Source organism: Danio rerio, chromosome 16 (assembly GCF_049306965.1).
Source record: "Danio rerio strain Tuebingen ecotype United States chromosome 16, GRCz12tu, whole genome shotgun sequence".
Lineage (NCBI taxonomy): Eukaryota > Metazoa > Chordata > Actinopteri > Cypriniformes > Danionidae > Danio > Danio rerio.
The window spans coordinates 3,681,294-3,705,572 of record NC_133191.1 but is presented as its reverse complement, the minus strand read 5'-3'; the positions used below and the strand labels follow the sequence as shown (position 1 = coordinate 3,705,572).

The window sequence follows — 24,279 nt, the reverse complement described above, 5'->3', positions numbered from 1 at the left end:
GTTTTGAAAACGTAATAAAATTATTCTGCCAACTTAAAAGTTTTAATCAAATCAACAATTTAGAATTTTTTGCTTACAACAATGTGTTAAACTATATAATGGTAACAGACCTCTTGAGTTTTTTTTTAGAGTGCCACAATTATGTATTTAACAAAATAAAAAATAAATAAATAAATAAAAATGTATTCCAAAGTGTTCCTGTGGCTCAATCTGCACGCTAAGCCAGTTAAAGCTATGAGATTAGCTTCATGTGCAGAACAGCTTGAATGTGAAAAAAACACTTTAAAATAATAAATAAATAAATAAATAAATAAATAAATAAATAAATAAATAAATAAATAAATAAATAAATAAATAAATAAATAAATAAATAAGTTTCTTCTCCTCAATAATCACAGTCACATTCAAAAGATAAATCTGACCTTTAGCTTGTAACAGTCAGTCATGTGAGAGCCAATGGCAGGCTGTCGTTTTGAATATGTGATTATTATGGCAGATGGCAATGACGATCAAATATAGCCTTGTCACATAGAAATATTTGACCTCTGCACTGGAAATTAGCTGTTTGGAATGCTTCTGCTGGATTTATTTTCACTTTTTTATGTACAGCAGATTTGGAACAAGTTGCCATATAAAGTGTCGCAAAACTGCTATTAAAGGTTCACATCACATAGTTTGTAATCACATTTTACAGTCTTTTCCTAACACCCTGCTTGAGGGTGTTTTGAGCGGCAGCATCACCACTTGTAGAAGCGTTTTATTCAGAAGGCTTTTCTGAATGACCATTAATGAAGGGTACAGGAGCTAAAGACTTTACATACTAGCATGTCCTCAAACATCAACCATCTGAGAAAGCAGGCTGAAAGGTTTTAGATCTCTTGAATAACAATATCAGGCATCTCGTTCAATTAGACACCGGCTTCAGAAATAAACTCATTAGATGGAACAGCATCAAAAGAAACCTCAGAAATATATAATACTCAAAGGTTTTAATGAAAATGATAGCTTTAGGTAGTTTGCAAGAAGTCACAACAACATATGCTGATAAAATTGTCCATTTTCAATATAATACTACCACAATTAAGTGCAATTTACACTGGCACAGACAGAACAGTCAGCCTCTCATTTTACAAAATGGGGATAAATGGATTTATGAGCTGGGAGTGTGTTTTTAAAAATCGTATTTTCACATGTAGGTGAAAAAAAAAATGCAGGAGCTAGTGGAGGTGGATCTTAATATTAGCCATTGTATAATAAACACACATACATGCATGCACACACACATGAAGAAAATCCCAAACCATGGTGCACAGGATAATAATAGGTTTTGAAAATTAAAGCTAATATAATGAACAGAAAAATATTAAAGGCTTCAATATACCGGCTATATGAGAAACCACACAAGGACCAGGTGAACATAATCAAAAAAAATCAATAAACTAAAATAACAAAGAAAATACATGCAACAAACATACCCACTTTAATTATGACTGAGTTATTACTGTTTAACTGTCTAAAAGATCTAAATTATTAGACTTGACAGTTTTTGAAATGTGTAGCATTTTACTTTGAGGATAGACATACTGATTTAGCTTGGAAATGTGCTAGTCCAAAAAAAAAATAATAATAATAATATATATATATATATATATATATATATATATATATATATATATATATATATATATATATATATATATATATATATATATATATATATATATATATGTATATATATTTTTTTTTATATATATAATTTGGCCAATCAATTTATTTATTTATTTATTTATTTATTTATTTATTTATTTATTTATTTATTTATTTATTCTCATTTATTTGTTTATTTATTTAACTTTTATTTGTTGTTTTCTGCATTGTTTAATTAATTAATTAGTTTATTGTTTTATTTGCTTATTTATCCATTTATTTGTAGATTGTTTTGATTATTTATTTATTTTTATTTTTTATTTTATTTAATTCATTATTTATTTGTTTGTTTATTTATTTATTTGTTTGTTTGTTTGTTTGTTTATATATTAATATATGTTTTATTACTTTATTTATTTATATATCTATTTATTTATTGTTTTATTTGTTTCTTGTTTTATTTATTTCTTGTTTTGTTTGTTTGTTTATTTATTGTTTTACTTGTTTATTTTTTGTTTTGATTATTTATTTATTTATTGTTTTATTTGTTTATTGTTTTTTATGTATTTATTTTTATTGTTTATTTTGTGTTGTTTAATTATGCATTGTTTTATTTTTTATTGTTTTATTTTTTTAGGTTTTATTTATTTCATTTATTATATTTTATGCTTTATTTTTTATTGTTTTTTATATCATTTTATGTATTTATTTATTTATTGTGTTATTTATTGTTTTATTGTTTTTCTTTATTTTATATAATTATTTGTCTGTTTATTCATTTTATTTAACACATTTCATACTCATAACAAAGTACTTTACATAAACAAAAGGATTAAAAGAATCACAAAATAATCACAAAATGGTGTAAGAAATAAAACAACAAAGAACTAAATTGATTAAAACAGATTATTAAAAGAAATTGTAAATAAATACAATGACGGTTGATGATTTTTATCTTGGATTACTGCATATTGTTATTACTCTTATTCACACACATACCTGCACTCTACGAACAATGTGTTTGGACTGTGGGTAAAACCAGAGCACACGGAGGAAACGTTGGGAGAACATGCCAACTCCACACACAAAAAAGCCAGTTGACCCAGCCAATGCTCAAACCAGCGACCTTCTTGCGGTGAGGTGAAAGCGCTTCCCACTGCACCACCGTGCTGCACCTGGAACTTTAAAATAGTTTCTCAAATTATTTAAGGGTGCAAAAAATATCATACATATCAGGAAGCACTTACAGCAACATTGGTTTAGCCCTGGAAATCTATATTTGAAGTTTCAGAAGAATGGGCAAGACGTACAAATGAGAACCTCAGCTCTCATGCCCCAGTGGCTGTGTAATAACATGCATTCTTTGCACCATCTTTCTAGGCTTATCTTTCAAACCACCAGAACATTATTCAGTTTTCAATTTTCCAGGAGTTAGGGCTGTGTGTTGTTCAGTTATGTATGAGCTTGGAGATCAAAAAAGAATATTTATATACTTTTTAAATTAATAATAACAATATTACAGTGACACATCGATAACATTTCTATTATATAAATTTATTTATTTATTTGTATTTATTTATTTATTTTTAGGTCATAATTGTGAGATTATACACTTGTGTTTAGATGTTTTTGTCACAATTAATTTATAAATTTTCCTTCAGCTTAGTCCCTTTATTCATTAGGGGTCACCACAGAGGAATAAATCGCTAATTTATTATTATTATTATTATTATTATTATTATTATTATTATTATTATTATTATTATTATTATTATTATTATTATTACAATGACACAAATCAAGAACTTTTCAGCTGAATAAAAAGATAATCCCAATAAAATAATTATAACATATTAAAATAATAATGTAAAAAATAATTTAAAAAATTCATACATTTATCAGTTTTTTTAAAGTCATAATTATTTAAGTTATTATTAAAATGATAATTATAATAAAATAATAATAATAATGTATACAAATATAATAAAATAATAATCTAAACTTTTTTGTCAGGACTTCATGTCATTCAGTAATGTATGAGCCTGGAGACATAAAATAAAGAAATAAAAGAAGATGAATATGCTTATTATTATTATTATTATTATTATTAGTAGTAGTAGTAGTAGTAGTAGTAGTAGTAGTAGTAGTAGTATTACTATTTTCACAATAATTACAATGACACAAATCAAGAACTTTTCAGCTGAATAAAATTATAATTATAATAAAATAATAAAATGTCTTTAAAAAATAATAAAGTAAAAAGGATTTTTTTTTTTAAGTTGTACTTTATTTTTTAAAGTCATAAATTATTTAATTTATTATAATAAATGATTTAAATAATGCCATATTTATTTAATTTATATGTAAATACATAAATATGGTAAAGAATTACACTTTGGATATGGCAATGAGTAAAAACATGCCCATAGACAAATGTAATCCTGCGATGTGTCCTCTGCAGGTCTCCCGCTACGGTGCCTGTACTCTGCTAACAAGTCCCTTGACAATACCTGCGTCTTTCGTCTTTTTGAAGCATCTGCTTTCAGACGTTCGCTTTTATACTGTAGATGTTAAAGGACAGGTGTTATAAGGGAAATTACAGACATCTGCAGTTGGTAGGAGTGTCCAGAGTTAATTACGTTATGCTTTAACAAGCTGTTGAAAAGAGCTGAAGCGATGTCACAGTTAGTGAGTACTTGCCTTGATTTGAACAAAATGCAAAATGCCCTGAAGTGGCCAATCTGTAGTACATTTCCCTGGGGTTACATAACTGCCTTAGGTATGATAGTAAAGTCTAGTTTAAAGTTAAGTGCTACTCTGATATAAAGAATACGTAGTTAAAAAGATGCAAAGTCATTTGTGTAGTTTTAAACTATTTCTTTTAAAAACACCTTTGTGTATGTTAGCAAATACTGAATAACTACCTCTAAACACACTCACACACACACCCAAAGTAAATCCAAAACCAAGGTGCACAGGATAATCATAATAACTTTGGAAAATAAAGCTAATATAATGAACAGACACAAATGAAGGCTTAAATATACAGAGTAAATGAGAAACTACACAAGGACCAGGTGAACATAATCAAAAAAATCAATGAGTAACTGAATTACCAATCAAAAAGAAAATCTAAAACCATGATAGAAAGGATAATCATAATAATTTTTGAAAAACAAAGCTAATATAGTCAACAGAAACATATTATACAAAGGCTTAAATATACTGACTAAATGAGAAACCACACAAGGAGCATACTAAAACATTGCGTACGCACAAAGCTGTAAATGTGCATTATATATATATATATATATATATATATATATATATATATATATATATATATATATTAATTTATTCATTTTTCTTGTCGGCTTAGTCCTTTTATTAATCCGGGGTCGCCACAGCGGTGTGAACCGCCAACTTATCCAGCAAGTTTTTACGCAGCGGATGCCCTTCCAGCCGCAACCCATCTCTGGGAATCATCCACACACAGTCATTCACACACACACACACACTACGGACAATTTAGCCTACCCAATTCACCAGTACCACATGTCTTTGTACTGTGGGAGAAACCGGAGGAAACCCACACGAATGCAGGGAGAACATGCAAACTCCACACAGAAACGCCAACTAAGCCGAGGCTCGAACCAGCGACCCAGCGACCTTCTTGCTGTGAGGCGAACGTGCTACCCACTGCGCCACTGCGTCGCCTATATATATATATATCCAGCTAAGTACCTGTACTCTGCTTTGCCCAAAGATCCCATCCCCAGCCAGCCAGGGGGTTGTATTGCTCACCAGCGTGTAACAGGCTGCCTTTGTGCCTAATAAACTGGCCTTATTTTGCACGAACCCCTGGTGTATTGTCTGCCCATTCTCCCAAGTCTCATACACCAGTCTTTTCTGATCCTTCCGTTAACAAACGAATGAATCGCCCACTGTAAGCGTGTAGACTGCTGAATCAATTATTTCCCCTGTTACGATTTAAAAGATGTTAAATAAAGGGGAAGAGGAGTAACATTAATTTTTGGGTGAAACACATAAGCAACCACACAACATCAATACATGACGGACAAAACCAAGACCAGCTAAATGCAATAAAGTGATTTTATTTACAAAAATAGTGATAATAATGAATGCCAAAAAAATGTATATAGAAAGATTATTAAATATTTACAAAGAGACATTGAACTTCACAGATAACAAATGACATAAGATGTTTGACCAGATATGGGAGAGTTGGAGAAATGAGACGCGGGCGGCATCCAAACAATACAAATAAATAAAACAAAAACAATCTATTTGGCCCAATCTCTACCCTATCTATCCAAAATAAAAATGCAGAAGTTATTGAAAAGAAATCTCCGCGTCTATTACGCACTTCCTAACCTTCGCTAATCTCTGATGGGAAAACAAAAAGTACAGTGGGTGGAGCACGCCCCTTACCTAGTGTGTCTAATACAGAGATTTTCAAACTACTTGTGCACAATGTATGTCGCACGACATTCTTACCTGTCCCACTCAGATGCGCATGACACTGACGGTAGACAAATGAAGAACAAATAACGGACAGATACCAAATTGTAACACACAGTAGACATATATAAAAAAAAAACACTGACATACAGTATAACACAGAAATTCAGGGCCTCCAGAGTAGCGTCCTGTCACCACTTTTATGCCATGGTGGCAGCTGCTGGATTGGAGACCTTGGGTGACGTCAAGGGGGGCACGGCAAACAGCTGGGCAGCGGTAGCCAATCGAAGCCACTGTATAGGTGGAAGCGGGAGAGAGGTAGAGAGCAAGCGAGCACGGAGAGAGAGAGAGAGAAAGGGAGAGAGAGAAAGAAAGAGACTGGCGAGAAAAAATATATATAAATAATAATCACGCAACACAGAAATGTACAGGAATGTAACACCCCTCACACTTCCAATAATATCCAGGTAAGCATAGCGTCTTCTTGACTCATGACTTCAGGATCTGTTTGTCTTCGCGGCTGTGTTAGTGGGCGGGGCACAGGTTTAAATTTTCCCGGGTTTGCGCCCATAACAATTATGTTTAATAGTCACGTCACGCCGAAACGGCTAAAGACTCGTTATGAAGACGAATCATTCTAACCACTATGAGTCGACTCTTTTTTTGGATGAATCAATAGTTTTAAAAACTGTCCACTTTCAGATTTAAGCCTTAGCTGGATATTCCACTTCACTTAGAGCTGTGTTACACACTACATGGAAGCTCATTTTCGCAAACCCCCAATAGGGGCTCTTTAAATGTAATGTTTGTGACTCGTTCTGATTCTTACAGGTTCAGTCCTTACGAGTGGTACGATGCCCATCCGTGCAACCCAGGCTCCGACGTGGTAGAAAACAACTTCACCCTCCTCAACAGCTTCTGGTTCGGCGTCGGCTCCCTCATGCAGCAAGGTACGGCGCTTCCACCGCGAACACAACACACTTTCCAAACACTGCAAACGAGCCCCAAAAAACCCTGACAACAGCGTGACATGACTGTCTTCCACCCTTTACCTGTCAAAAGCATGTGGAGTTCAGACTTCTCTGACAGGAGGAGGAAGCAGTCAGCTTGCTTGTCAGTGAGGCGGGGATGAGGGGTGTCAGACATCTGTCATACACACTGGCAGGTTAGAGGGATAACAGCAGCGTTTGTTTCCTGACACTCAGACGCCATCAGAGACCTTCACTATTGTGAGTTTGAGCTTGGGATGAAAGTCGACAGAACACTGTCTCAATCGTAGCTCATGCGCAGCAGGAGCGTCTCTATGGTTCATCTCATCAGTGTTTGGCCAGATGTCCCGTTTCTGTATGATGTTGCTTTTTTAGTTCTTGTCTCAATTTATAGTGTTTCTTTCATTCACCGTTGCTGTCATGCAGTAGGGTGGTGTGACTTCAGTTATCCTTAACCAGGGTTAAAATGGAGGTTTTAGAAAGAACAAGTGAATCGTTTCATACCAATAACTCATGTTGACTAATTCATAAGATTCATTCAGCCGAGATGTTTGAATTGAATCGTTTGTATTTGTTTGCACAGTTATGATTGCTTTGCTTTAAACCAGATGAATTCTTACTTTTATAAGAGAGCAGAAAACAGAATACATATTGTCTGGGGAACATCACACTTGATAGGGCCCTATCATACACTGGGCGCAATAAGGTGCAGGACGTGTAGGGCAGTTTGATGCTATTTTCAGACCATCGCAACTCTAATTTTCACGGTTTGCTATGTTGTGGATTCATGAGGGTGCTGGTATGTAAAGGAGGTGGCATTGTTGGTGCATTGCTATTTTGAGGAACTAAAATAGACTGCTCCGTTGACCAACTAAAAGCTGCTCTAAATTGTAGCACAGAGCGCGTTAGTTTTGTGTCTATGCGGGTCCAAACACTTACACATTGCTTAATACACACAGGTTGTACTGCAATACACAAATATCTTTACATGTGAAAACAAAAAATAAAGATTAAAAATGTTACAAAAATTTGATTTGTCCACCTGACGGGTTTTGGAGACGTATGCATCACTGGGGTATAAGAATAGGACACGTGTTTGGAAATAACTTCACTTTACCACGTCGTTAACACTTTTTGTGTTATTATTTGTGTTATTATTATTTGTGTTATTATTGTTCATTTATTCTTTTGCTGGAAATTAGAACTGAGTTTAGAAATAGTTTTGAAACAAATCTTTGCACTTAACAAAGTAAATTAAAAACGTAGGCTAATGGATGTCTCCAATGAAGTGAGTTTCCACCGTTTCCTTACTCCACTAAAGTAAAGGAGTAAAGAGTAGAAGTAAAGTAAAGAGAAAGTAAAGAGGCTGAATGGAGGAGGCTCATTTTTTATCCTTGAGCTGCAGATGGTCTGTTTAACTGTTTTCTTGCTAGTGAAGCGTACAGTTTTTTCACTTACAAAGTCTGCCATGTAAATAGCAAATGCGCCATGGCGCAACACAACTGACTCTTAAAGGGAGATGAGACTCAGATTAGTTTAATGCAGGTTATGCTCAAAACACAACCTGTTAGGTCATAAGTCAGAGCACAGACTGTATTTTTTCATCCTTATAACAGCTAAAGTGGATTTGGACACGCCATTAATGCTTTTGTGCCATGCACTTTAGACTTTGTGCTTAGATCGTTAAAATAGAGCCCGTTGATTGTGTTGTCTTAGGTTGTGTTTTTCGTTTTATTAAATATTATTTAAACTCAAAGTGTAACTTTAACATCTTGCAGTGGTTCTTTTCATCATAAACTGTCTAAAATGCAGGGTTCCACACAATTACTTTATAATGTCCCAACACAAATTTATTGTTAACTCTAAAGTATTTTCAAATTGAAGTGGACTGAGCACAAATCTATTTTAGTCATAAAAAACACATTGTGTTGTTTCAACTAATTTTATATAAGTAATTCGAACAAGCAGCAAAAGTCATTTCTTTGAGTCAAAGTTTTTCAGTGCACAGTTCGATATTGCACCACATATATTTTAGTAAACGAACACAAAAACTATTGGTCGATAACCAATTCAGTTTATTGAAATAAAAATCACAATACATGACAAACTAGTACAAAGCTAAATGAAAAACAAACTGAAATAAAATAACAATTAGCAAAGGTTTGTGGCAGAACATTTAGCTTGCGGCCAAACACATGATTGTTTACAAAAACATAATTTCCTAATAAACATAAAACACATACTACATTTAATAATTTTGCCAAAAGACAGTAAATAAGGCATGTTTAACTATATACACTATCTGACAAAAGTCTAGCCGTCGATCCCAGTTGTAAGAGCAACAAATAATAACTTGACTTTTAGTTGATCATTTGGAAAAGTAATATTACAGAAGACCTACTGGAACCCACATGGACCCAATATTCTCACAGAAATCAGTCAAGTTTGTTAAAGAAAAAATCATGAAAATCTTGGGCGTGCGAGAGTGGATTGCATCATCAATACTTTGAGGTATCAAGACATTTGTGCTGCCCATTACATTACAAACCAAAGTAGAGGGCAAGTTCTTAAGCAGGATAGCGCTCCTCATACTTCAGCCTCCACATCAAAGCTCCTGAAAGCAAAGGTCAAGGTGCTTCAGGATTGGCCAGCCCAGTCACCAGTCATGAACATTATTGAGCATGTAGGGATTAAGATGAAGGAGGAGGCATTGAAGATGAATCCAAAGAATCCTGATGAGCTCTGGGAGTCCTGCAAGAACGCCTTCTTTGGCATTCCAGATGTTATTTGAGTCATTGCAGAAATGTATGGATGCAGTCCTCCAAATGGGAGTCATACACAATATTCATTCTTTTTCCAATGCAGCATGACTTTACATTCTATACTGAATAAACCGGCCACTATTCCAGCAAATGTTTTAAGCAATTGATGCCCTTCAAGCCGCAACCCAGTACTGGGAAACCAAAGCATCCAAATTAATTTAAACAGGTAAAGATGTTGTTATACATGAGCTTATGAGCTTACTTAAAATCAATTTGTTTAAAGCAAATTTTAAAATTGTATCACCATAAAGTAATTTATAAGTATTAAACTAAATTAAACTTGAAATGCAAACTTTCAGATATTGTTAACGTCATCCTCAAATCATTTGGTTCCAGTGTTTTAGTCCTTTATTAGAACTTGTTTTAAACAAGAAACGATCTCCAACCCTAATAAGAGTTTTATCTTAGCACAAAACTAAAGTAAATGACTCTCTCTCTCTCTCTCTCTCTCTCTCTCTCTCTCTCTTCCTCAAATATTATTTCCCTTAATACCATTTTAAATATTTTTCCTTTGGCTCAGTGCTGAGGTGCCGCCCCACAGAATTAGACGGAGGAAGCTATTAAAGACACGCAGGGGTTGAAGCTGTTTTCACACCCCTCACAGGCACACATTAGCGAACGATACCCTCCAAACCAAACGGCATAATAAAGCAGGCCAGGGAGTAATGGAAATGTTTTACCTCACGTAAGGAGACAAATAGAAAAAGTCTCTTCCTGTGCCCGCGGTGGATCTTTGCTCACGGGGAGCGCAAATCTGCTGCACATTTCATTACGCATGAAATCTCCACTGATATGTATGCGATACCTGTCAATTTTGAAACAACCAAGTGAAGCTAGCAGCCATGCAGTTTGTGTGCCGGTTGGTTGGCTGAAAGTCTCTGTTGACTCGCAAAGGCGTCTCTTTACTTATTCCAGTTGCATGAATGATTGATAATGATTCACGCTTTAGCAGTAATTTGGAGTTTAAACGCTGGGAAAGCATCCGCAGCATTAGATGGGGCTAAAAATAAAGACAAGGGTTTGTTTGTGGAATTCGGCTGAAGGTGTTCTGAAGAGGATTTTCACAGTCATGTAACTTGGAGAACAATATGTATTAAATAAAGCAGTTTCTTAGTGCTGTGCAGGTAAATCTCACTCCTCTGACTTCTAAGGGTGCTCTAGTGACAGATGCTAGGGGCCATGGTCTTTAGCCTCCTTGTTATAGCATCAACTCCCATACAAAGAATTGACAGTTAGGTGCTACCTCAGAGCAGGTTGGGTGGTGTAGGACCGGCGGGGTTATATTGTTGCTGTAACCTGATGGGAGTGAGGTTTAGGGGGATGAATGTAGCGGAGGCCAGCTAGTTAAGTGCTGTGCAGGTAAACCTCACTCCTCTGACTTCAAATGGTGCTCTATTGATAGACACTAGGGGCCATGGTCTTTAGCCTCCTTGTTAGAGCAACTGACTCCAATGCAAAGAATCGCCAGTTCGATCTTAGCTCAGAGCAGGTTGGGTGCAGTAGGACCGGTGGGTTACAAGTGAGGGCTCATTCGGGATGGATGTGATGTTTAGGGGGGGTGAGTGTAGCGAAGGCCACCAAGAGAAGTGCTATGCAGATAAACCTCACGCCTCTGACCTCTAAAGGTGCTCTAGCGACAGACAGTAGGGGCCATGGTCTTTAGCTTCCTTGTTAGAGCAACCCACTCCCACCCCCGGTTCGATCCCAGCTCGGAACAGGTTTGGTGGTTACATGTAGAGTGAAGTTTTTATATATATATATATATATAGTTGAGGGCCACAACATGTTTTGCTCCATTGACTTCCCTTTACACAGTACTCATGTGAATGCAAGATTTGATTGTTTTGCATTTTTACTGTTTTCCAAAAGTCTACTTTGGTAAACGTCGACCATGGACTTCTGAATGTGAAGACGTGTGAGCAGTAGTTGCGTTTTGTTTTGTTTATTTATTTGTTTGTTCTTATTTTATTGTGTGTGTGTGTGTGTGTGTGTGTGTGTGCGTGTGTGTGTGTGTGTGTGTGTGTGTGTGTGTGTGTGTGTGTGTGTGTGTGTGTGTGTGTGTGTGTTTGTGTGTGTGTGTGTGTGTGTGTGTATACAGTTGAAGTCAGAATTATTAGCCTCCCCGAATTATTAGGGCCCCAATTTCTGTTTAACAGAGGGAAGATTGTTTCAGCACATTTCTAAACATGATAGTTTTAATAACTCATTTCTAATAACTGATTTATTTCCTCTTTGTCATGATGACAGTAAATAATATTTGACTAGAAATTTTTCAAGACACTTCTACACAGCTTAAAGTGATATTTAAAGGCTTAACTAGGTTAATAAGGTGAACTAGGCAGGTTAGGGTAATTAGGCAAGTTATTGTATAACGATGGTTTGTTCTGTAGATTATCGAAAATAAATTAGCTTAAAGGGGCTAATGATTTTGTCCCAAAAGTGTTTTTTAAAAAATTAATAACTGCCCATTGTAGCCGAAAGAAAACAAATAAGAGTTTATCCAGAAGAAAAAATATTATCAGACATACTGTGAAAATTTCCTTGCTCTGTCAAACATCATTTGGGAAATATTTAAAAGAGAAAAAAAAATCAAAAGGGGGCTAATAATTCTGACTTCAACTATATATATATATATATATATATATATATATATATATATATATATATATATATATATATATATATATATATATATATATATACTGGTTGTGGCTGGAAGGGCATCTGCTGCGTCCTCTGCGTAAAACATACGATGCTGGTTTAGTTGGTGGTTCATTCGGCTGTGGTGACCCCTGATAAATAAGCGACTAAGCCCAAGGAAAATGAATGAATTAATAAATGGCTGCTGGAGCCCATTAACTTCCATAGTAGTTAAAAAATGTGCTGAACAATACAATATAAAATGTTTATTGTTTTTTTTTTTTTTTTTCGATTAATCACATTCCTTTTTAAAAAAAACTGAGCAATAAAATTAATAGTAATGTATTGTACACTTTTATTTGAAAAGTTCGGGCATATGAAAAAAACAAACCAGCTTTTATTTTTGTATAGCAGTATCCCTTTTACTTCATTCATTAAATGTATTTTCAGCTTAATCCCTTTATTAATCAGGGTTCGCCACAGCTGAATGAACCACCAACTTATATAGCATGTGTTTTACGCAGCGGATGCCCTTCCAGCTGCAACCCAGTGCTGGGAAACACCCATACACTCCCATTTAAACACATACACTACAGACAATTTAGCATACCCAATTCACCTATAGCGCATATTTTTGCACTTGTTGTGGATACCACAGCACCCGGAGGAAATCCATGCAAACACGGGGAGAACATACAAACGGACATGCAAAGAATTTTGTCGATGTCCAAATATTTATGAAACTAACTGTAAAAAAATACTACAGTTTCTAAGATTTGTAAAAAAAAAAAAAAAAACATGAATAAACTAGAGCAAGTATCACAGTGTTCCTCATTTGATGTGAATCCAGCATTAGGCCAATTAGAAAAGCTCTCATTGGTTGAGACGTGTGATGACGCACATCCTAAACTAATGTTCAACATCCTTCGATCTCTTGTCTGTGTGTATTCTGAGTAAGTGAGCCTCATTTTTGAGTGCATCCCTCAAAAAAGAGGCATAAACAAACCAACTAATCACTATTTCTGTTTATAATTGGCTAATTTAGCTCCCGCTGTGCTTTTATCAATTTGCCCAGTTTTGCCAAGTCCATATCTTGATTTCCTTGTCATGCTATTATTTAAAACATTATTGCTTCCTTGCGCGCACTGATAGTGAAAAGGCTAAGTAACAGACTGAATACTGAACACTAGCCTCCGGCGCTGTGACTTTCTTCTTTACGAGAAGAAGGTGGGAATGTTAAGTGCAGGTAATTATTCTCATTGGGAAATGCTTGAAGTCGGGCCGGGCGCTGCCGAAAGAAATAGCAGGACAGGGAAAAGCAGGTCATCATAATTAATATCACTCCGAAGCAAAACCCACCGAGAATAACCTGCAGTTTAGCAACTTTGCCTACCCTTACTTTTGCAGAGCGATAAGCAGATGTTTAGCTTCAGCGTCGGGCTGGAAAATCTGTCAGCTGGTTGTTTGTCATGACATCGGCATTTTCTTAATAGCGTGCACACTGAAACGTGATAAAGGAACATGCTGCGGACCAAAGAGCCAATCACAGGAGAGCAGGTTTGATTCTGAGTGCAAAAGGATTGTATAAAAAAATGCTTGTCAACTATGTTTGTATTTTAGCCAATCTTGAGTGTGTGTAGAAGCGAGAGAGAGAGAGAGTCAGTTTTCAAACTTTCCATTGCAGCGTTCAGTGGTTTGTGTCCTGAGAGAGCTCTGTTTGTCCATCATCTCTGTTTGTTTGGTTTGAGTCTCTGTGTATTTGAGATGAGCAAGTGGGCTCAAGAATAAACTCAAACTTTAGAACGCTTGCCCAAGAAAAGTATTTTGCTGTATCATTTTAAACAGTGTGTGTACGTGTGTGTTTGTTTTATATGCATGTTTTCGAAGGTTTTGAATTATTTTTTTGTCTAAGGCTCTATTTTATTAGCAGTTTAGACATGAAAATTACGTTATTATTAAAATTATTAAAATGAGCAATATTTCCTATAATATTTTTTCCTCTGGAAAAAGTCTTATTTGTTTTATTTCGGCTACAATAAAAGCAGTTTTAATTTTTTATTATTATATTATATTATTTTATTTTATCAATATTGTTAGCCCCCTTTTTCATTTACGATATTATTAAAATTATTAAAATGAGCAATATTTCCTATAATATTTTTTCCTCTGGAAAAAGTCTTATTTGTTTTATTTCGGCTACAATAAAAGCAGTTTTAATTTTTTTATTATTATATTATATTATTTTATTTTATCAATATTATTAGCCCCCTTTTTCATTTTTTTTCTCAATTGTCTTCAGAACAAACCACTGTTATACAGTGACCTTTCTATTTAACCTAATTAAGCCTTTAAATTTGACTTTAAGCTGAATACTAGCATTTAAAAAAAAAGTCTTGTCAAGTAAAGTAAATCAGTTATTAGAGATGAGTTATTAAAACTTTTATGTTTAGAAATGTGTTTAAAAAAATCTTCTCCCTGTTAAACAGAAATGGGGGGGGGTAAATATACAAGTAGGCTAATGATTCTTCAACTTTATGGAAATTTTTCAGCCTAAAAATATTATATAGTCAGTTAATGATGCATCTTATCTCTGTGCAGGATCCGAACTGATGCCTAAAGCTCTCTCGACCCGAATCATCGGAGGAATCTGGTGGTTCTTCACCCTCATCATCATCTCCTCCTACACAGCCAACCTGGCAGCCTTCCTCACCGTGGAGAGGATGGATTCGCCCGTGGACTCGGCCGATGACCTGGCCAAACAGACCAAAATAGAGTACGGCGTAGTCAAAGACGGAGCAACCATGTCCTTCTTTAAGGTAAGTGCTCAAGATTTTATGAAGGTCTGTAATTCTGACACGGTTCACCGAGGTTACATTCACTATTTATGATGTATTTGACATTATTTATTCCTTGAAGCTTGAAGCGTGGCTTTTTTGTCACCAGAACAAGTGCAGAATGTTAAAACAGAAGATTTTTGTTTTGAAAGACAGCTTCAGCTAACTTTTCAAAAAAGACTAACTTTTATATTCTAGAGTAGTGCATAGAGAAAGAGAGAGAGAGAGAGAGAGAGAGAGAGAGAGAGAGAGAGAGAGAGAGAGAAAGAAAGAGAAATCAATACAATTCCACAAAAGAATTTTTTAAGCTTTTCCAGTTAGATCTTAATTCCCACTGTAAAAGCAAATTCTCCCGTGCTCTCACTTCTCCTCCATGTTTGAAGTCTTCTTCATAATGATTTTTTTTTTATATATGTGTATTCCAAAGTTTCAACTTTTGCCTGCAGGGTTTTACTTTTTTTCAAGGCTTTGAGTTTTCACTCTCAGATTCTGAGCGCTGGAAGATAGAGCAGGATTTTGACTGACATAAAATGAAGGGGTCTTTAAAGCAGTTACTGAATATTCATAGCTTCTTGTAAAATATAAGCTTTTTAACTGCTGATGCTGTCTTTTTTTTATACATTTGTTCTATAAATTACAGCACATGTTAACCTTTTTGCTTTGTTTTGTTTGTTTCAAAAGGGGCTACACAGTATGTGAGAATTTCCCTTTATTAGTCATAAAGTGTTGCCAACGTTAGAGCAGCTTATAATCAGACTTAAGGTCACCCTTTATTTTGATGGTTTAGTTGTTAAATTTAAGTTACATTGCATCTTCATGATAACTAGTTTTCATTAGATTATAAGTAGACTGTTTGATTGGGGTTAGGGTAAGTTTTTTTATAGTCAAAACGACGAATCACCTTCAGATTTTTCCCTCACTGCTGAAATAATCTGTCATTGATGGAAAATATTTGGTTAACGCGACCTCTGATGTATGTATGTATGTATGTATATATATATATATATATATATATATATATATATATATATATATATATATATATATATATATATATATATATATATATAATACATATTAGGGCGGTCAAATGATTAAAAAAATCAAAGTCAAAGTCAAAGTCAAGTCAAAGTCAGCTTTATTGTCAATTCAGCCACATGTACAAGACATACAGAGAATCGAAATTGCGTTACTCTCAGACCCAAGGTGCTTAACATTAATATAAAATATATATATAAAAAATAGTAGAGTTTAAGAAAAAAAGAAAATTTAGAAAATTTACAGTATCACAAAAAGCTGTATTTATTACTGAAATAAAAACACAGGCATGCGAGTGCCATTTAAATTTCAAAACAATTAATGCCAATAACAAACAAACATGATTTCCATGTTGGATTCTAAGGTGATTACAAGCACACACACACACAGACAACGGTGCAGTACAGCGCACACGGTGAGCAAGGGATCCCTTTAGATTTATCAACATGAACAATCCCGTTCATCTAATTTGCTTAAACTAAGCGTTCTAAACTATAGCTGTATTTCACAAGCAAAGATTCCGACACAGCAACGTGAAGCAGACCCTTTACAAAAGTTGCGTGTAGGGGAAACACGTCAAACTTGTGAAATGAGAGGGCTCATGGAACCAGCTTAGGGCTGTCTTTGACAGCTTGCAAGTTCATCTGTCACTTTTACTGAGTGCACATTTGCACATTAAACACACCCAGGGCCGGCGCAAGCTGAACTCTAGGCAAACAGCTATCACAACGCCCTCAACCCGAAAGTGACCGATTAGTGGATGAAAGTGAGGACTGTGAGGGAGGGGGTGGGTATAGCGGATGAAAGTGAGGACCAGAGGGTTCGCTCACTATTCTGCTGCCCAAGGCGGCAGCCTAGGTCGCCTCTATGCACATGCCGTCCCTGAACACAAGTGGGCAACAACAGGAAATAAAAAAATGCAACTGCGTTATTTGTGTTATTTTTTTTACGCGTTAAATATATATATATATATATATATATATATATATATATATATATATATATATATATATATATATATATATATATATATATTAGGGCTGTCAAAATTAGCGCGTTAACGCACGTAATTAATGCACAAATATTTCCATATTGCTCTCATCAGATGCTTTCTGAACGGCTTTTTTCTCATGATAGCTACCTATTTGTTTGTATATTTCGAGGAGCACATATTTAAATATCTATATGTTGCTCTCACCAAAATGGACGGTGAATGTATGTTACCTCTTTGTTGCTGTAAATGTATTTAGAATTGTCTACATCGTTCTACAGTATTTTAAAAAAGAAATTGATTACCACTGGTGTGGTTAAAAAAACATTTCTCAAATCTACCTTCAGTCCTTTTAAATTTCTGTTTTTTTTTTAGACGTATGCATTTTAACGAATAAGAGATTTAATGAAGAAGACTTTGACATTTAGTCCACATTGTTCATCTGATTGTGCATCCTATTCCATCTGAAGTATATGATTGCAGCATTAGAAATGAAGATTGCGAAAACAGGTGCTCGCAATTAAAATATCAAGCTGTCACTGGCTGAGCACCTTCAGATCCGCGTGTTTTCTCAATCTTCAGCTGTGGTATTTCAGCGAGAGGACCTGGAACGGCAAATGTTAATTTAACATTTTATCAGGAGTAATCAAAGAGCACTCGCACTTGTTCATTTTCTTGGGTCACTTTAAATGTTTCACGGAATTGAGCCAACAATTATCCACGATTAGCTACGGTTTCTGACGTGACCTCCTTTAAAAACCATGAAATGCCATTTAAACTGAGCGCTAATCGTGATGTTAAAGTTTCATTATCCTGAGACAGCAAACCACACACACACACGCACACTCATACACAGAATTGGTTCCACTTCTGAATCAGAATAAAATTTCGTTATGAGAACGTTCAATAGTCAGAATCATTAGCCCTCCTGAATTATTATATCCCCTGTATATTTTTTCCCCAATTTCTGTTTAACGGAAAGAAGATTTATCAGCACATTTCTAAGCATGATAGTTTTAATAACTCATCTTTAATTACTGATTTTTTTTTTGTATCTTTGTCATGATGACAGTAAATAATATTTGACTAGATATTTTTCAAGATTCAGTATTCAGCTTAAAGTGACTTTTAAAGGTTTAACTTGGCTTATTTGATTTAATTTGAAATGACTTGTAAAGTTAAGTAAGCTTATTTATGTGTTTGTTTATTTGTTTGTTTATTTTTTTATTTATTGAATTATCTGTTTATTCATCTGTTTATGCTATTTATTTATTTGTCTATTTATTTATTTATTTATTCATTTATTTAATTATTTATTTATATTATTATTATTATATTTATATATGTCTGTCTATCTATCTATCTATCTATCTATCTATCTATCTATCTATCTATCTATCTATCTATCTATCTATCTATCTATCTATCTATCTGTTTATGTTATCTATCTATCTACAGTGCATTTGTAAAGTATTGACAGCGCTTCACTTTTTCCACATTGTTTATGTTACAACCTTATTCTAAAATGAATTAAGTTCATTTATTTCCGCAAAATTCTACACACAATACCTCATAATGACAATGTGAAAAACAAAGTTTTTGAAAATGTTGCAAATTTATTAAAAATAAAAAACCTGAAAAATCGCATGTACATCAGTATTCACAGCCTTTGCTCAATACTTTGTTGATGCCCCTTTAACAGCGATTACAGCCTCAAGTCTTTCTGAATATGATGCCACAAGCTTGGCTCACCTGTCTTTGGGAATTTTTGCCTGTTCCTCTTTGCAGACCTCTCAAGCTCTATCAGGTTGGATGGGAAGTGATGGTGTACAGCCATTCAGATTTCTCCAGAGATGTTAATAGGATTTAGGTTTGGGCTCTGGCTGGGCCACTCAAGGACATTTCCCGAGGTATTGTGAAGCCACTATATTGATATTTTGGCGGTGTACTTTGGGTCATTGTCCTGCTGGAAGATGAACCGTTGCCCCAGTCTGAGGTCAAGAGCGCTCTGAAGCAGGTTTTCATTCAGGATGTCTCTGTACATTGCTGCATTCATCTTTCCCTCTATCCTGACGAGTCTTCCAGTTCCTGCTGCTGAAACACATCCCCACTGCATGATGCTGCCACCAACATGCTTCACTGCAGGGATGGTATTAGCCTGGTGATGAGCGCTGCCTGCTTTTCTCCAAACGTATAGGCCTGACATGCACTCCAAAGAGTTCAATTTGAGTCTGATCAGTCCAGAGAATTTTCTTTCTTATGGTCTGAGAGTCCTTCAGATGCCTTTTGGCAAATTACAGGCAGGGAGAGGCTTCCGCCTGCCAACTCTACCATACAGGCCTGATTGGTGGATTGCTGCACAGGATGGTTGTCCTTCTGAAGGTTCTCCTCTCTCCACAGAAGAATGTTGGAGCTCAGACAGAGTGACCATCGGGTTAATGATCACCTCCCTGACTAAGGCCCTTCTCCCCCGATCACTCAGCTTAGATGGCCGGCCATCTCTAGGATGAGTCCTGGTGGTTCCAGACATCTTCCACTTACGGATAATGGAGGCCACTGTGCTCAATGAAACTTTTAGAGCAGCAGAAATTCAGAGCAGCAATCCTGTCTCGGAGGTCTACAGACAATTCCTTTGTCTTCATGCTTGGTTTGTGCTTTGACATGCACTGTCAACCCTGGGACCTTACATAGACAAGTGTATGCCTTTTCAATGTCCAATCAACTGAATTGACCACAGGTGAACTCCAATGAAGCTGCTGAAACATCTCCAGAATGATAAGTGGAAATAAAATGCTCAATTTAGAGCTTCACGACAAAGACTGTCAATACTTCTGTACATGTGATTTTTCAGGATTTTTATTTTGAATAAATTTGCAGCAATTTCAAAAACTCTTTTTTCACATTGTCATTATGGAGTATTGTGTGTAGAATTTTGAGTAAATAAATGAATTTAATCCATTTTGGAATAAGGCTGTAACATAAAAAAAGGTGGAAAAAGTGAAGCGCTATCAATACTTCCCGGATGCACTGTATCTGAATATTTACTTTTCAACCTAACTGAGCTGCAGACACAGCAGAAACCCAAATAGCAACTCAAACAAATCAACAAAAGTGAAAATGGCATCCAATGTCACCTTTTAAAGTATTCAGTAGTTCTGTAGGCAGTAGGTTAGTATTCAGTCCACCATGTTGCTGTTGCATACAGTAAACCGAGTTCAGCTGTGGTGATGGCAGCATTATAACTGCTATAATCCTGTGCGCGCAATGTACACAGAGTTTAATCTAGGAAGTGTCAGCTGTATCACTCCAGTTGCTTATTCATTCTTGTGCAGTCCAACGTTGAAGCCAATTCGCAGCCACTTTCAATTATTTTGAGAGACACCAGGGAAAATAGCGTTTGAAGGGGGAGGAACAATAACAGGTGCTCAAGGTTAAGAGAACAGCAGCGACACCAGCGTACCGCGGTGTGAAGCTGGAAAGTGTCACTGTCATGGAGCCAAGAATCTGAGAAAGAAAAGCTCCTTATTTCAGGATATGGTGTGGACTGGATTACAGTATGCATTCTGTGTGATTTACTGTTGGACAATAGAAAAAACACAGTTACATCACAATTGTGAGTGGTGTTGTGTAGATGGGGAGTTGTATAGATTATAGGGAGGCAAATAAATACAGTAAAATACAATACAAATGGCAAATATATACGTGTTAAATGCTACATGTGTCTGAACTGATGCATAAAAAGAGACTTAAATCAATATTAATGAGCAATAAAAGTGAATTATGAAAATATACACTCATTGGTCACTTTATTAGGTACACCTTACTAGTACTGGGTTTTTGCCTTCAGAACTGCCTCAATCCTCATAGCATAGATTTAACAAGGTACTGGAAATATTCCTCAGAGATTTTGCTCTCTATTGACATGATGGCATCACACAGTCGCTGCACATTTGTCGGCTGCACATCTAAGATGTGAATATCCTGTTCTACCACATCCCAAAGGTGCTCTATTGGATTGAGGTCTGGTGACTGTGGAGGTCATTTGAGTACAGTTAACTCATTGTCATGTTCAAGTAACCAGTCTCAGTCTCAATCTCTGTCTATCTATCTATCTATCTATCTATCTATCTATCTATCTATCTATCTATCTATCTATCTATCTATCTATCTATCTATCCATCTATCCATCCATCCATCCATCCATCCATCCATCCATCCATCCATCCATCCATCCATCCATCCATCCATCCATCCATCTATCTATCCATCTATCCATCTATCCATCTATCTATCTATCTATCTATCTATCTATCGTTCCATCCATCGTTCCATCTATCGTTCTATCTATCATTCTTTATATCTGTCCGGAACAGCTTAAATGCCAACTGTACAATTACTTTTGGACCCTTAACAAGCGGGAGGCTTGTGATTATTGTGATGTGGCACAACAGTTGTAATTCCTACAGCGTTCACCAGATTTAATTGTAAATACCATACTATATATATAAATATGCACTAGTTAAGAAGCCATTGTTACATTAATGAAGCCATTAGAAGCCATTGTACAGTTTTTTAAGTTTTTATATATATATATATATATATATATATATATATATATATATATATATATATATATATATATATATATAACTATATATATATATATATATATATATATATATATATATATATATATATATATATATATAAATATATATGTGTATATAACTTAACTTAAAAAACTGTTTAATTAGTTTAAATAACTTAAAAAACTGTACAATGGCTTCTAATGGCTTCATTAATGTAACAATGGCTTCTTAACTAGTGCATTTTAAGTTGATGTCATCACAAACAAGCTTTGTATGTTTAGCATTTCTGATATAGTAAAGTTGTTTAGTAGCATATATGGGACAAAAAAAAAGAAGTTATGATATGATAAACAAAAAAACTAAAAAACCTCATAGAAGCAAGTTAAAATGTGATGGTTGCTTCAGAAAATCAATTCGACCCCACATTGAGTTTGCTAACACTTTCAGTAGGATTTAGGTAGAGTTTAGTGAAAGTGGTACAACATTTGTAAATGCAACAGAAAATTAGTGCTACTCATCTTTTATTTTTTTTTTATTTTAGCATGTACCACAACCAGCATAATGATATGTTGCCCAGAATCCAATGCATCTGTTTTGGATAAACACTAAGTGCATTTTTAGCACCACAAACTAGAGATTTCAATTTTGACAGTGTCATGCAAATGCAAGAAGCAGCATCATTTCACTTTTGCTGAAAAGTCGCCACAGGCACATTCCTCTGACGAGCCTGCGTTGCTATTGATAGCTTTTAGCTTTCCTTTAAAATCCTTCAGAGTCTGTATATTGCAGTTACCCGGCGACAAAGTGGTGTCCAAAAACATGCAAAATAACACTTTCAGATTAACAGAAAAGATGATTTTCTCTTTCAGAAATCCCGAGTGTCTACGTTTGAGAAGATGTGGGCTTTTATGAGCAGCAGACAGAGCACATCGTTTGTCAAGTCCATTGAAGACGGGATTCAGAGAGTGTTGAAATCAGACTACGCCCTGCTAATGGAATCAACAACCATCGAGTATGTGACGCGCAGGAATTGCAATCTCACGCAGGTCGGCGGCATCATCGATAGTAAAGGTTATGGCATCGGCACCCCCAAAGGTAAAACCGACAGTTTAAATACAACTTTTAAATGTAACTTTTTGATTTAGTGACTAACTTGGATGATCTCATTTACACGTTTTAGTACGATTTGCTGACCCCCAATAAGGACTAGGTTTAGGGTCAGTGCATCTTTTGGTCATTGGATTTTCATTTCAAAATAAAGATATTGAATAACGAAATATGAGAGGTTTTTTGATTTCCGTTTTTAAAATATTGATTTCCGTTTTAAAGTTGGGTCAGTTGGAATTGGGTAAGCTAAATTGTCCGTAGTGTATGTATGTGAATGGGAGCTGGAAAGGCATCTGCTATGTAAAACATATGCTGGATAAGTTGGCGGTTCATTCCACTGTGGCGACCCCTGATTAATTAAGGGACTAAGCCGTAAAGAAAATGAATGAATGTAGTGCCAAGACTAATTACATGCACTCAAGTTTGTTGTAATTAACTATTTTCCTGCCTTTAGTGTTAAGTGAATCTGTGCACAGAGTATAGCTTCAATCTCCATTCTCTCTCATTCATATGCATGTGAATCAAAATTCAATTTAAATGAACTCCGACCTGTGAATATGCATAGCACGATGACATTCGACCAGCAGATGATATAAATGTCACACGCTGACCTCTTTGGTGAATTCATAAAACTTATAAGCTGTGTAGTTTGCAGGCTTAAGGACTCATTTTAGGAACAGCTGATGGTGGACATAGCAATGACAAACGGCAGTAAATGGCGAGCTCACAAGAGCATTTAAATCGGTAAACAAAGCGGCACGCATCACGTTTTTAATGTGGTTTTAGATGCTAATAAGAATATAAAGAGTTAACCAGATACAGTACAAGCAGCGTGGAGCTCTTAGAAGTAACAAAACACAAATAAATACATAATTTGCAAGCTAGGGAAAATATGGAGGCAACCATTTTAATCATACTTAAGTTACTTACACTTGAGAAATGGAGGAACTGACAAAGTTTCTGTCAAGCTCTGACATAGTCTCATAAGTTTTTTCTGATCCTGTCTTTAACAAATGGCAGATGAATCCCCTGTTGTATGCGTGTAGATTGCTAAAGCACTCGGCAGAAAAATGACAGGAACTCAGCACAAGGCTGGGGCTATAATGCTGAGGTATTTTTGCAAAAATAAACTTCAATCAC

General features: G+C 35.3%; 1 protein-coding gene across 2 annotated transcripts in view; it reads left to right on the top strand.

The window, feature by feature from the left end:
• Positions 1 to 24,279, top strand: part of grik3 (glutamate ionotropic receptor kainate type subunit 3) — a 216,410-nt gene that overhangs the window by 181,343 nt on the left and 10,788 nt on the right. For both annotated transcript variants that reach the window (XM_073925701.1, XM_017351450.4), the window contains exons 12-14: positions 6,961 to 7,079; positions 15,179 to 15,396; positions 22,902 to 23,127. In XM_073925701.1, the coding sequence (XP_073781802.1) occupies positions 6,961 to 7,079; positions 15,179 to 15,396; positions 22,902 to 23,127 (563 nt within the window). The remainder of the gene's footprint in view (positions 1 to 6,960; positions 7,080 to 15,178; positions 15,397 to 22,901; positions 23,128 to 24,279) is intronic.